Source organism: Bombyx mandarina, chromosome 23 (assembly GCF_030267445.1).
Source record: "Bombyx mandarina strain Sakado chromosome 23, ASM3026744v2".
Classification (NCBI taxonomy): domain Eukaryota; kingdom Metazoa; phylum Arthropoda; class Insecta; order Lepidoptera; family Bombycidae; genus Bombyx; species Bombyx mandarina.
Genome location: NC_143229.1, coordinates 16,431,019 through 16,444,651, shown reverse-complemented (window position 1 = coordinate 16,444,651; position 13,633 = coordinate 16,431,019). Strand labels below are relative to the sequence as shown.

Genomic DNA, 13,633 nt, shown 5'->3' with positions numbered 1-13,633 from the left:
AAGTTGTGTGATTTGTTTTATTTTGTCTATTTAGTGTTTGTTAAGGTTCAAATGTGTAATAACGGTGGTTTATTAACTGTTTTTAATTATTAACTGTAATCTGTGAAAGTGCACAAATGTGGGAAAATAAAACAAAGCCGCTGGACGTAGCTTCTCGGGATCCTCCAAAAAGTCCACTGAAAAAGTCTCAATAAATGACCACCATTTTACAGAGATTATATTTTATCCGATATCATCTCATCTCATTTCGTTTCATTACTTCATTTCGCGTTCCCGCCGAAAAGTGTCGGAGATTTGACAAACGTTATTTGGCGAGACCATATCTATGGTCTGGTTGGACCATATCTATGGTTATTATCTGATAATAATACACTTAGGGCGAAACTGAAAAAAGAAAAGGAATGAGGACGTCTGTACACTGGCAGTGGTCATTTTTCAATGCCCTTCTTAAAATACCTAAATTGACGATAAAGAACGAACCGGCCGTTCAAGCAAATAAAAATTGGATAAGATTAATTTACGTTGTTGATGTCTACGGGCTACGGTAACCACTTAGCACCAGGTGAGCCGTGGATCGTCCACGCATATTAGCAATTAAAAAGACAATTTTTATTTCATTGGAAATATTCGTGTTTGTATAGTCTTAAATTTTAAAGAACATATGTTTGCAATTTACTTTTGCTTAGATAATTCGTGGGCCGTATGCTCCTAGGCCCAAGACAAAAAAAAAACATTGTATTGCTCTCAAAGGTGGTTTGAATTCAATGTATCGAACACGGCGATACCAATAACGCTGTGACGGACCTGTGTGCTTAGTGCGAGTTTTTAACGTTCTCGATAGCGTAAAAGTTAACTCAAATTTGTAGGGAGTTGGAACGTTTGCCTACGGGCTAGGGGCGTTTGCTAGGGGCTCTGTTCGCTATCGAGAACTTTGAAAAACTCGCACTAAGCACATTGAGTCGCAATAAGAAATAGCAATGCTACCGAAAAAAAAATCTTTATCAAGAGCACAATTAAACGAACCATACAAAAATATTCCACGACAAACAGACAAGCACTTCCTCGGCTGATATCGTTTGTCCCGGTTCACCTTCAGATGTGCAACGAATGGACACTTCGTGACAGCTGACACTGACAGCACGACAACTTGACTTTTGACATTCGATAACCTCAATCAAGTACATAGATAATTTTTATTTTTTATTGCTCGATAAATTTGAACTATCTTCTATATATACAAAAAGAATTACTGTTCGTTAGTCTCGCTAAAACTCGAGAACGGCTGGACCGATTTCGCTAACTTTGGTCTTGAATTATTTGTGGAAGTCTAGAGAAGGTTTAAAAGGTAGATTAATATGAAAATGCTCGGAATGAAACAAAAATAACAATTTTGTTTTTCCTTTGATGTGTCCCCCGTCGGACGGATTCCTTTTGTTTGTTTTAAGTTTATTTTATACAAAAGTTTAGGTCTTTTATTTATCGATTGAGGCACTACAAAGTGTACCGGGTCAGCTATAGGTAATAAATACACTTAGTAAATTTGAATATAACCGATTATAGTATTAAAATGTTGAAATACAGACACATTAAGGCAGGGTTAGGTCGGTGGACTCTCTTGGGCTGTTCTCTCTTCCGCAGCAGGCGTCTGTGGCCTGATTGGCAGACAGATGGATGGTCTCTTCCCGTGCGTATGGGAAGCACACACACACACATGAATCGGGTACAACCAATATATTGGTTACGCGCTGGGGTTCGGGATAAATAAAACATCAACCGAAGTACAAATTAAAAAATTTTACACTTAAAACACTTACAGAGCTCGTTACAATTCGTAATTCGCTTCTTCTGCTTCGCTTCAGGTTTTTTTTTTGCATAGATAGATGGACGAGCTCACAGCCCACCTGGTGCGAAGTGGTTACCGGAGTCCATAGACATCTACAGCGTAAATGCCGCCATCCACCTTGAGATATGAGTTCTAAGGTCTCAGAAAAGTTACAACGGCTGCCCCACCCTTCAAACCGAAACGCATTACTGCTTCACGGCAGAAATAGGCAGGGTGGTGGTGCCTACCCGTGCGGACTCACAAGAGGTCCTACCATCAGTAATTGCGAAAATTATAATTTTGCGGGTTTGATTTTTATTACACGATGTTTCTTCACCATGGAAGTCATTTATGAACAGCAGTTCATTGAACATTTTTGAGTGAGTTGAACATTTTTCATTAGAAAAATTGGTCTTGTCTGCGGGATTCGAACACCGGTGCATTGCAAGATACGAATGCACCGGACTTCTTATCCTTTAGGCCACGACGACTTTATCCGGTGATCCGTTCGCTGTTTCGCTTCAAGTAGATCCGATTACTAACTGCCTCCGTATCATCTCTGCAACGCTTTTACAGTCGATACGACATCCCTAGAATTATCGAGAACATTCTGTATAGGGCCAGTCGTTTCGATATGTGTTTCCGCTATTTGATAATAAATGGCGTTGCACTTCTCGAGCGATCTCGATTTTACTAGTCCTTTTGATATTCGTTTCTTCTATTCGACGATAGATGGCGTCACTCTTACCCGCGTAACGATATTTAACACATACGCTCCAATAATTGTAAGTCATTATTATAATTGCTTGGACAATACACCACAGTCCAGAGCTATGCTCGGAACTTCAGGAAAGAGGTCATTCGACAGACGGCATTCCTATTTAATAACGTAAAAGAGTGACATGTCCACGGCCCAACAGTATACTTAGTGCGAGTTTATTATCGTTCTCGATAGCGTAAAAGTTAACTCAAATCTGTATGCAGTTGGAACAACGCCCCTAGCGGCAAACGTAGGCAAACTTTCCAATTGCATACAAATTTGAGTCAACTTTTACGCTATCGAGAACGTGGTGGTTCTAACACTAGTGCTAAGTGGTTACCAGCAATCACGATGTGATATCTATCACAATTTTATTTGAAAACTAGCTTTGCTTAAAGACAGACACGTCATAGCGTTAATTAATCTAGTATTCCAGAATCGAATGTCGCGGCAAATAATTACTACCTACCTATTCTGTTAACATCGAGGGGTTATACTAGATTCACAGAATTAGTAGGTGAACTCACGGGGCACAAACCTGACGTCGTTTCTAACACTAACCCTAGCAAGAGCAGTGAGAATTTACTCGTCGAGCCCTTCGTCGGAAGCGACAGGTTTGACGAGAACAATAACCGGTCAGTTCATCTCGACAGCACAATGAATGAAGATGCATAGGCGATTCCTGACACAGTATAAAGAAATGCGATCCGAAAATTTAATTATATATATCGGCGCTTGAAAGGCAAACCTGACTAAGCGACAATGCGTGAACTTTACAGTAGACTAATTAATTATTTAAAGTTGAAATACCTGAAAACAAAATATATTTTAACGAATCTAGCTGTAGTAGAATCTAGCTAGCAGCTGTAGGATTGAAATGATTTTAATAGACTTAGATATATCGAATATGGTTATTGCCTGTCATTTATGTACAAAGCAGTTATTGTCGCTTAGTCACGTTTGCCTTTCAAGCGTCGATATACAGTTTATATTACAATGCGCGTTTGCGGTTAGATTGCGGGCTCACAATTATAAAGTTTTCATTTATATTATATTAAACGGTACATTAACGTAATTTTTAGATTAATCATGATTCTAATTCAGCGTTTTTTAAATTTATTTAATAACGTCCAAGGTCAGTTTTCAGACACGACAATGTTATTGTTTGAAATGTCGTTGTTTTACGCAATAATTTTAATGCGCGCCTTGAGATAACCAACCGTGATGTAATTGCGGTAGGAATTCGTTTACGAAACATCTGAATAAATTTGAAAACTGCTCACGGACAAAACCCACTGAGTTTCTCGCCGGATCTTCTCAGTGGGTCGCGTTTCGGATCCGGTGGTGGATTCAGCGAAGCACCGCCCTTGCTAGGGCAGATTTTAACAAGATTCTCTGAGGCTGAGTCCCATGAGCTCACCTACCAGTTAGGTGAAGCTAGAATAGTCCCTCCAGATTCAACCGTATAGTCGTTGCAAAGTACCACTGCGCGCCGTCCTTAGTTGTTGAGTGAGCAATCTGTATACGCGTCAATGTAGTAGCTACTAGACCGCTCCGTCGGGTACACACACTAACAAAAATGTGTATTTACGATTACAACTACGAATAAAGGCGACGCGCGCTCGAGCTTTGCAACAACTATAATTACGTATGCGACACGCGATAACCGAACAAATCATTATCGAAAGTTCACTATCGAAACATCGCTTATCAAAAACGGAGCGACATAACCTAATTAAGAAAATTAACAGCAAACAGGACAGAGAAAGGACAAGAAAAAAGGTCAGGATTGCATGCAGGTTTGATGTTTGTGCTAAGCGAATCAACATGTTCATATGAGGCCGTCAGCGCAAAAGTGGCCTAGCCCACATTTTTTCATAATCATGCATAGATGTTTAATGCAATTTAAAATATAATAAATTTTGATGCAAAACCGGCCTATCCATAGTTTCGCCTATAGATAACAGATTGCTTTGCAAGCATTATTTTTGCGCCTATTGTTTTTTTTGCCTACTCAAATTCAAATTCATGAAAACTTTAACCTCATTGCTCCATAATAACTAGAGTCACTTTTGCGCCGCGACGGCCTCATATATCTGTTCATACGTTCTGATAATTTTATAGTAGGTATGCCTTGCGCATGTTACAAATATTTACGAGCCAAAAAAGACGCGAGCTTTTGAGGCATACATAAACAAAACGTTGACTGTCCTCAAGGAGAAAAAAATACAGCTGATTTTTGTGGCGGTAGCTATTATTATACGAGTAGAACACAAGATATTTGACAGAGGCCTGAACCTGGCTAACGACATTTTATGAGATAAGCTTACATATTATATACAAGTTCCGAATATCAAAATTTGGTAGCTCACTAAGTTTCTCGACAGATCTTCTCAGTGGGTCGCGGTTCGGGTGGTAGATTCAGCGAATCACTGCTGTTACTAAGGCCAGTGTTAGCAAATTCGCCAGGCTGAGCCTCTTGAACTTACCTATACGTTGATTCTAGTATAACCCTTCGAGGTTACTAGAATGGGTAGCCAAAAAAAACATATGGACCGTCGGACTACCGAGCAATATCATGCGGTGGAAGATCTTCCCTTTGTTTTTAGCCCCCGAAATTTCATACGTTTTTATTTTATTCACTGATGGTAGGACCTCTTGTGAGTCCGCACGGGTAGGTACCACCACCCTGCCTATTTCTGCCGTGAAGCAGTAATACGTTTCGTTCTGAAGGGTGGGGTAGCCGTTGATTTAATATCTTTTTAACTATAATTTGATCTTTGTTTGTTGTCTGATGTAATCATTGCGCTTATTGAAACAGATACTTAATTTAGCCTGAATTTTTATGTACTATGATATAATCTGTAGGTATGCGATTTGAATGGAAGTTTTTGTTGTGAGCTTATTGATAAACTTCAAACACTTTTAATTTCAACTCGGAGCATGAAGATGAACTCATTCGAACATTTGAACTCTTTGGTGCATTTAAGCTTTTCAAGCACCGATCACCGACCCCGTCGAACTTGTCGACTACGAGGAAAAGTTCGACGAGCGAACTAGTCCATACACAGCCCACTGAGTTTCTCGCCGGATCTTCTCAGTGGGTCGCGATTCGGATCCGGTGGTAGATTCTGCGAAGCACTGCTCTTGTTAGGGCTAGGGTTAACAATTCTCTCAGGTTGAACTCTGTGAGCTCACTTCCCCGTCCGCGCGAAGTTGGAATAGCCCCTTAGGATACCAGTGATTAGGTAGGATAAAAAAGTGCTCTTTGTGAACTTTTACAGATATTAAACAGCTTATAAACCATGTTTATTAAGATTTAAACCTGAAGACGAATTAAATTAATATAATTTAATAAGTAATTCACAGAATTCGCTTTTCGCGTTCCCGCCTAAAGTTCCTGATATTGATAGAATGTCGAAAGGAGTGCCATGTCATAGGGAGGCAACGGCTCTATATTTGTTCATAAATTATTATTCTAAACAAATAAAAAAAATACTAAATAGTTATTAATAAATACCAACTCCTTGGACTGCCCTGCCCCATAGCAGAGAACACCAGTGTGTCTTTTGGGGTTCAAATAAATTGACTTGAAGCCTACAGCTGTTGTTCAAATGCGTAAATACAGGCGACGCTATTAATACTGCGGTGTAAACACAGATTTATTAGCTCACGCGTGAATCACGAAACCATCTGCGTAAATTAATATAATACTATGCAAATCAACGAGAATAAAATCGATCGTAAGCTTTAACCATTATACATTACACAGAGGCGTTATCAATAAAATTCCATTAAGCGACCGTGGATCGTTGGAATTTAATTATGGAATTCCTTCGCTTACCGTCAGAGATATTTCCCGGCATTCTTCGACGTTTGAACGAATGGAATCTGTCAGTTGTCATTTTATTTTTTCTCGATAACTTGAGCAATGGGCATTCGAGCGCAAAAGGCTTACCAATCTTTGACACATGCAAATTAAATTGTATTGTAACAGCAATCGTACTTTAAATGGCAATGCATTAATTCTCATCCGCGCAAGTGATAAGTATTAATAATAAGTACTAATAATAAGTATTATTAAATAATAATAATTTATTTGGATGTACGTTGCGAGAAACATGAAACACGAAAAAACAAAAAAAAAATGAAGCATAAACAATGAGTAACGCCTTTTCATTTTGAATAGCAATCTACTTTGATTACGTTTTGCTGCGATAGAAACACAATAAGTCTTAACTTTTAAATCTAAACTTTTGTTTTACAGATAACATGGCGGACGATTCCGTCCAATTACCACAGGAGCAGCGTTCGTCGAGCGAGAGCGATAATTTTGAAAAAATCGACTCCGATGAAGGACGAAATGTGAGTATAATATTTTAAGTGACAAGCACAGATAATACACTATATCGAGGGTGCAAGGATATTTGGTATGACATTTCGCTTAACACGCGACATTTAGGTATCTTTGTAAATAGAGGTGCCTTTTATTTGGTATTACCATCAATAGTTCGATGTTTTTAATTGAACTTCAATTAAGTTTACTCCATTCAAATAGCTGAAGAAGTTTTTTAGTTATTAATGATTTTCCAAATTTTAAACTTTAAATGGCTCTCCTGTAAAGTTGCAAAACATGTCGCGTAAAACAAAAAGTCTTTTAACCCTCGAATTATGATAATTTTGACAAGTATTTGACAACGATTGCATTTTCAATGTTTTAAATCTTCTTTATTTAAAATCAATGTTAACTTTTTTCTTTTTTTTTATTGCCTAAATTAGTGGACGAGCTCACAGCCTACCTGGTTTTAAGTGGTTACTGGAGCCCATAGACATCTTCAACGTAAATGCGAAATGCAAACCGAAACGAATTTCTGCTTCACGGCAGAAATAGGCAGGATGGTGATACCAACTTGCGCGGACTCACAAGAGGTCCTACCACCAGTAATTACGCAAATTATAATTTTGCGGGTTTGATTTTTATTACACGATGTTATTCCTTCACCGTGGAACTCAATCGTGAACATTTGTTAAGTACGTATTTCATTAGAAAAATTGGTAACCGCCTGCGGGACTCGAACACCCCGTGCATCGCTACATACGAATGCACTGGACGTCTTGTCTTTTAGGTCCATTACAACATTACATTACTTACATTACAGTACAACTGTAAAAACTGAGACCTAAGAACTCATATCTCTAGATAGGTGGTGGCATTTATATTTCTATGGGCTCCGGTAACCACCTAACACCAGGTGGGCCGTGAGCTCGTTCGTCTACACATCTAAGCAATGAAAAAAAGAAATAAAAAAAACATAATGACAATAACTTTTACGGTTTAATCTCGCCTTTATTTTATTTTGATATTTACCTATATAAGTATGTGTTTGATTCCAGGTAGAGCCTACATTTATTGTTGGCGATGAATCCGATCCGGGACTGGACGACGGGCCGGCCCACGAGGGGAGAGACTTATTCCCCAACGCCCCTCCAGCGAACATCAGGAGGATGTTGACTCCAGCTCAACAGCTAGCCTTGGCCGAGAAGAGGAGTCGACTAAGGTGAGTTGCTGATAATATCTCAGTTGCTTTACTGTTTTTTTTTCTTCCTACCTACGCTGATAGCCTTGAGAGGCTATATCAGCGTTATCGGACGATTAGGTGAGCTTACGGGGCTCAAACCTGGCGAATTTGCTAACACGGACCCTAGTAAGAGCAGTGCTTCGCAGAATCTACCACTGGCTCGGAAACGCGACCTACTGAGAAGATCCGGCGAGAAACTCAGTGGACTGTCTCTTAGCTTACTCGTCAAGCCCTTCGTCGCAAGCGACGGGTTCGACGAGCACGATGACCGGTGCTTGAGGTACCTAAAGGCACCGTTAGTGGATCGGGAGGATCCGAAATGACGTGTACTTTACTGATGATATGTACAGTGTGTCCACTCAATTCGTACTGCGCTGACGCTATGATCTTGAAGCTGGTCTTGGCCTCCGACAATAAACCCCACCATTTATCCCCGCGCTACGCAACACCTGGTCAATCCAGCACTTGGAGCTCACGTAAATCCCCTTCCATAGGGTCAGACCAGCTACTTGGGCCTCCCTACGAGGCTTCGTCCCTCCGGTACACCGATCGTACGACTAGTACCAGACCAGACCATTAATACGGCTACTTCCCGGTGGTACTGATTGGTGGCTTCTTGTGAGCCCGCACGGTTAGCTACCACTATTAAAGCCAAAGTATCAAAAAAATCATCAAAATCGCTTCCAAAAGTTCTGATGTAGCACGTATAAAGAATATAGTAGAATCGGGATACTTGGGGTCGACATTTCGAGCGATGTCCAGTTTCGGAGTAATTTGGAAGGCAAAGCCAAGTTGGCGTCCAAAATGCTGGGAGTCCTCAACAGAGCGAAGCGGTATTTCACGCCTGGACAAAGTCTTTTGCTTTATGAAGCACAAGTCCGACCTCGCGTGGAGTACTGCTCCAATCTCTGGGCCGGGGCTCCCAAATACCAGCCTCTTCCATTTGACTCCATACAGAAGAGGGCCGCTCGGATTGTCGATAATCCCATCCTCACGGATCGTTTGGAACCTCTGGGTCTGCAGAGGGACTTCGGTTCCCTCTGTATTTTGTACCGTATGTTCCATGGGGAGTGCTCTGAGGAATTGTTCGAGATGATACCGGCATCTCGTTTTTACCATCGCACCGCCCGCCACCGGAGTAGAGTTCATCCATACTACCTGGAGCCACTGCGGTCATCTACAGTGCGTTTCTAGAGGTCTTTTTTGCCACGTACCATCCGGCTATGGAATGAGCTCCCCTCCACGGTGTTTCCCGAACGCTATGACATGTCCTTCTTCAAACGAGGCTTGTGGAGAGTATTAAGCGGTAGCGGTAGGGTCCATGGGTGACGGTAACCACTCACCATCAAGTGGGCCGTATGTTCGTCTGCCTACAAGGGCAATAAAAAAAATACAGAACCTCATATTTTCGAAGTTCTGACTGTCCGTTTACTAATTAGTAACACGCTCTCGGTCATTCTCTGTCAACTGTTTTTTTTTTGCTTACCCGTCAATAGCCTCAAGAAGCTTTGAGTGGCGGACGAACTCACGGGGCTCGGCATAATAGAACTTGTAAACACTAGCCCTAGTAAGAGCAGCGCCTCGCAGAATTTACCACCAGATCGGAAACGCGACCCACTGAGAAGATCCGGCGAGAAAATCAGTGGGCTGTGTATATGGGAAGAAGGCGATAATTTCTAATTTGTATTTATGGAACGCATCTAGTATTTTAAATTATCCGTTCAGTAAAGTTCACGGCCACATTGCAACGTCACTTTGATGTTGGCGGTAACTAACACTTTTTTTGGTGTGGATAGAATTTGTCTTAGTATTAATTCAATCGTCGTGGTAGATTGACGGAAAAATATTTTATTTTCAAAGCGTGTACGTGTGTTTGTATGAATACAAATAGATTTCGGTTTAATACGTTTTCTGTTCGTACAATTAATGTCAATTTGTGAGTAAAATTACTTAAGTGATGTGCTACCGTGATTTGAACTTTGAAGTGTCAAAATATTTCGCGCCAATTCATTAAAATTGCAAAAAAGTGTTGGGATTTTTATTGTTTCGTTGTTTTTGTTATGTTGTAGTCCTGATTAGTGGTGTGATGTTTATTTTTGAATATTAACAATTTTATATACGGCTTATTAAGTTTATTAGGAGTTAAATATTTTCACTTTAAATGGCAATGTGATCAAAATATTTCTAACGTAGCTTGAGTACCTACGAAATTATTGATTTAAAATTTTCCCGTTTTATTCTTTCGGTGTTACAAATTTACCAAAAATATGTCGGATATTATTGTTAAATATCTGATAAGTTATGCGAATGTTCCAATATCCGTTTGATTATAACATTTACAGAACCAAATTTTCTAAATTTATTTACGCTTGTGACGCTTAGGTATATTAAACCGAAACACATTTAACATGTAAATTATATTACTCATATAAATATTCATTTATTTGATCAAAACCAACTTACGCTCTTTAAGATGAAACTATGAGATTTAATTTTCGTCTATTATTTGTATTTCAAACAATGTGTTAAGAGATCGTTTCTTTTTTTTTTATTGCTTAGATGGGTGGATGAGCTCTCAGCCCACCTGGTGTAAAGTGGTTACTGGAGCCCATAGACATCTACAACGTAAGTGCGCCACCCACCTTGAGACATAAGTTCTAAGGTCTCAAGTATAGTTACAACGGCTGCCCTACCCTTCAAACCGAAACGCATTATTGCTTCACGGCAGAAATAGGCAGGGTGGTGGTACCCATCCGCGCGAACTCACAAGAGGTCCTACCACCAGTAAAAAAGTCTGCAGTCGAAGTGGGAATAAAACCTAACTCTAACTTGACCGAGTGTGCTTCCAGAGATCATTTTTGTCACGTACCATCCGACTTTGGAATGAGCTCCACGGTGTTTTCCGAGCGCTATGACATGTCCTTCTTCAAACGAGGCTTGCGGAGAGTACTTAACGGTAGACCGAGCGGCTCGGTTCTGCTCCTGGCATTGCTGAAGTCCATGGGCGACGGTAACCACGGTGGATTATTATCGATATTGCGTTATTGTCGAAGGGCATATGTAACAATATCTTAGGACTACAGCAACTATAGTAACTACAGTAACTATACTAGACTAGGAAAATTATATTTTTGCGGGTTTGATTTTTATTACACGATGTTATTTTCCTTCACCGTGGAAGTCAATCGTGAACATTTGTTAGGTACGTATTTAATTAGAAAAATTGGTACCCGCCTAAGATTCGAACACCGGTTGCATCGCTCAACACGAATGCACCGAACGTCTTATCCGTTAGGCCACGACGACTTCAAACGCTTTCTTCATTACTGAAGATCGTGTCCCTGAAACTTGACCGTGGCCTGTCTCGTGAGATTTTTCTACCTCCTCCGGGTCTCAGCTTCTCGAATGGCGGTCGCGACTGGCAGCGCAGTTGGGTGGTTGATCACACCAGCGACTAGTTGATCGGCCGCGGGGTCTCTCTCCTTCTACTTTGCTATTTCCCATCGCGCAAGACATTGCCCATCTGTTGTATATACGCAAATTTTTTTTTTTTTTGCCTTACCGACTAACAAAGACTTCCCAATATCAAAGTTCAAGTCTAAGTGACGTTTAGATACTTACGTATTTCAAAGTAATGTACACGAAATGTGAACACTGAAGGTCAAATGTTTAATGTTTTTTTGGAAGTTGCATAAATTTAATGTTTAAAAACTCATTATCGAGTTAGCGTTTATGGCGACGAGAAAATTAATTAATTTATTTCATTTATTTATTTATTTGGGAAACCGATAGTAGGTACAATACAAACGTAATATTTACAAAAATAGCTAAAACAATAACCAAACATGTTTCCACCATCAAAATCACATATAAGTAGAAAGTGAATAAAGGAAGAAAAAAAGAGAAATTTAGAAATTTACACAAAAAAACAAAAGCTACACAATACGCACATATTATTATTATGTACACCAACTTACACTATAAAAAAAAGAAATCATCGAACTAAAACCTTATAAATATTCCAAAATAGCATTTCTATACAAGTGACAAACAAAACATGTCAGCATTAGAGAACTTAAGTATCATACAACCTACAAGATCCGTCGTTCGAGACATGGACATGTGGAAGGTCTCTTTAGAACCCGCGGAAATAAGACTACATTTAAATGAAATTTTGGAAAGACAATAGCTCGAATCAATCTCATTATTTATTACCTATATATTAATACGTGAAACAAAGGACAGAGGAGTATGAAATTTCCCACATTATAGAGAATATAGAGAAGGAGTGCACAACGCTAATATTTTTTTAAAATAATGCATAAAAGATACATTAAATCGATAAAGAAAACATTACACACACTACATACCATGTATTTGACGCACACACGCATGCATACTATTTATTGTCAAACTTTTGTTCTTGACGTCTGTTGTCAAATTGAGAATAGATTAAATATTATTTGTCTTTGTTAATATTTTTTATAGTGTAGTCTTGGCGAAATTTGTGATTATAGAAGTATAAAATACAATCTTAATAGTGTACAAACTTACAATTCCAATTAATTATAGTCGAATTTCGACTACTACGGGACCTCTAGTGTTAATTATTTTTTAAATTATGCATTAAAAATTTATGTAATCAATAAATAAATTATGACACACACTACCTACCATGTATTTGACACACACGCATGCATACCTACTCTTTTGTATACCACGCTTTTTTTTACAATAAAATATTTTTTCTTACACTAATTTTAATTTAAATTTATTAAAATTTATTTTCTATTTTTTAGTTGGATTTTCTATAAAAGCGTATTTTGTTTATTTTGTTAGTCCCCAATAGCTCTACTATGAGGTGTTTCAGGATTATCCATTCTTTCTGGGACACCCTGTATACAAGTTCCGAACAACATTCGGACCGTCGGTCTACTGAGTAATGTCACCCGCTCGGCGGAAGATCTTCCCTGCGGCGCTTATTCCCGCAGTTTTAATTAATAATTCGACGAAGAGCTTATATTTATCCCAGACCTCAGCTCGTAATAATATTGTTTTTTTTTTATTGCTTAGATGGGTGTACGAGCTCACAGCCCACCTGGTGTTAAGTGGTTACTGGAGCCCATAGACATCTACAATGTAAATGCGCCACCCACGTTGAGATACAAGTTCTAAGGTCTCAGTATAGTTACAACGGCTGACCCGCCCTTCAAACCGAAACGCATTACTGCTTCACGGCAGAAAATAGGCGGGGCGGTGGTACCTACCCGTGCGGACTCACAAGAGGTCCTACCACCAGTTATTCAAAAACGGAGCGCATGACTGATTTGTGGCGGAAACGGGCGGGTCGTACCTACCCGTGCGATTTCCCAATAAACAAACGTTAATCCTGAGGTGTATCATTTTATCTGCACGCACGTGATGCATTGAGGTAATATTAAGATTTTTATCAGATATAATGTGGATTTAATA

The 13,633-nt window shown here is 39.4% G+C and overlaps 1 protein-coding gene across 1 annotated transcript in view; it reads left to right on the top strand.

The window, feature by feature from the left end:
• Positions 1–8,144, top strand: part of LOC149500229 (uncharacterized) — a 29,311-nt gene extending 21,167 nt beyond the window's left edge. The window contains exons 2-3 of the mRNA XM_089737645.1: positions 6,850–6,947; positions 7,977–8,144. Of these exons, the coding sequence (XP_089593771.1) occupies positions 6,850–6,947; positions 7,977–8,144 (266 nt within the window). The remainder of the gene's footprint in view (positions 1–6,849; positions 6,948–7,976) is intronic.
• The last annotated feature ends 5,489 nt before the right edge of the window (positions 8,145–13,633 follow it).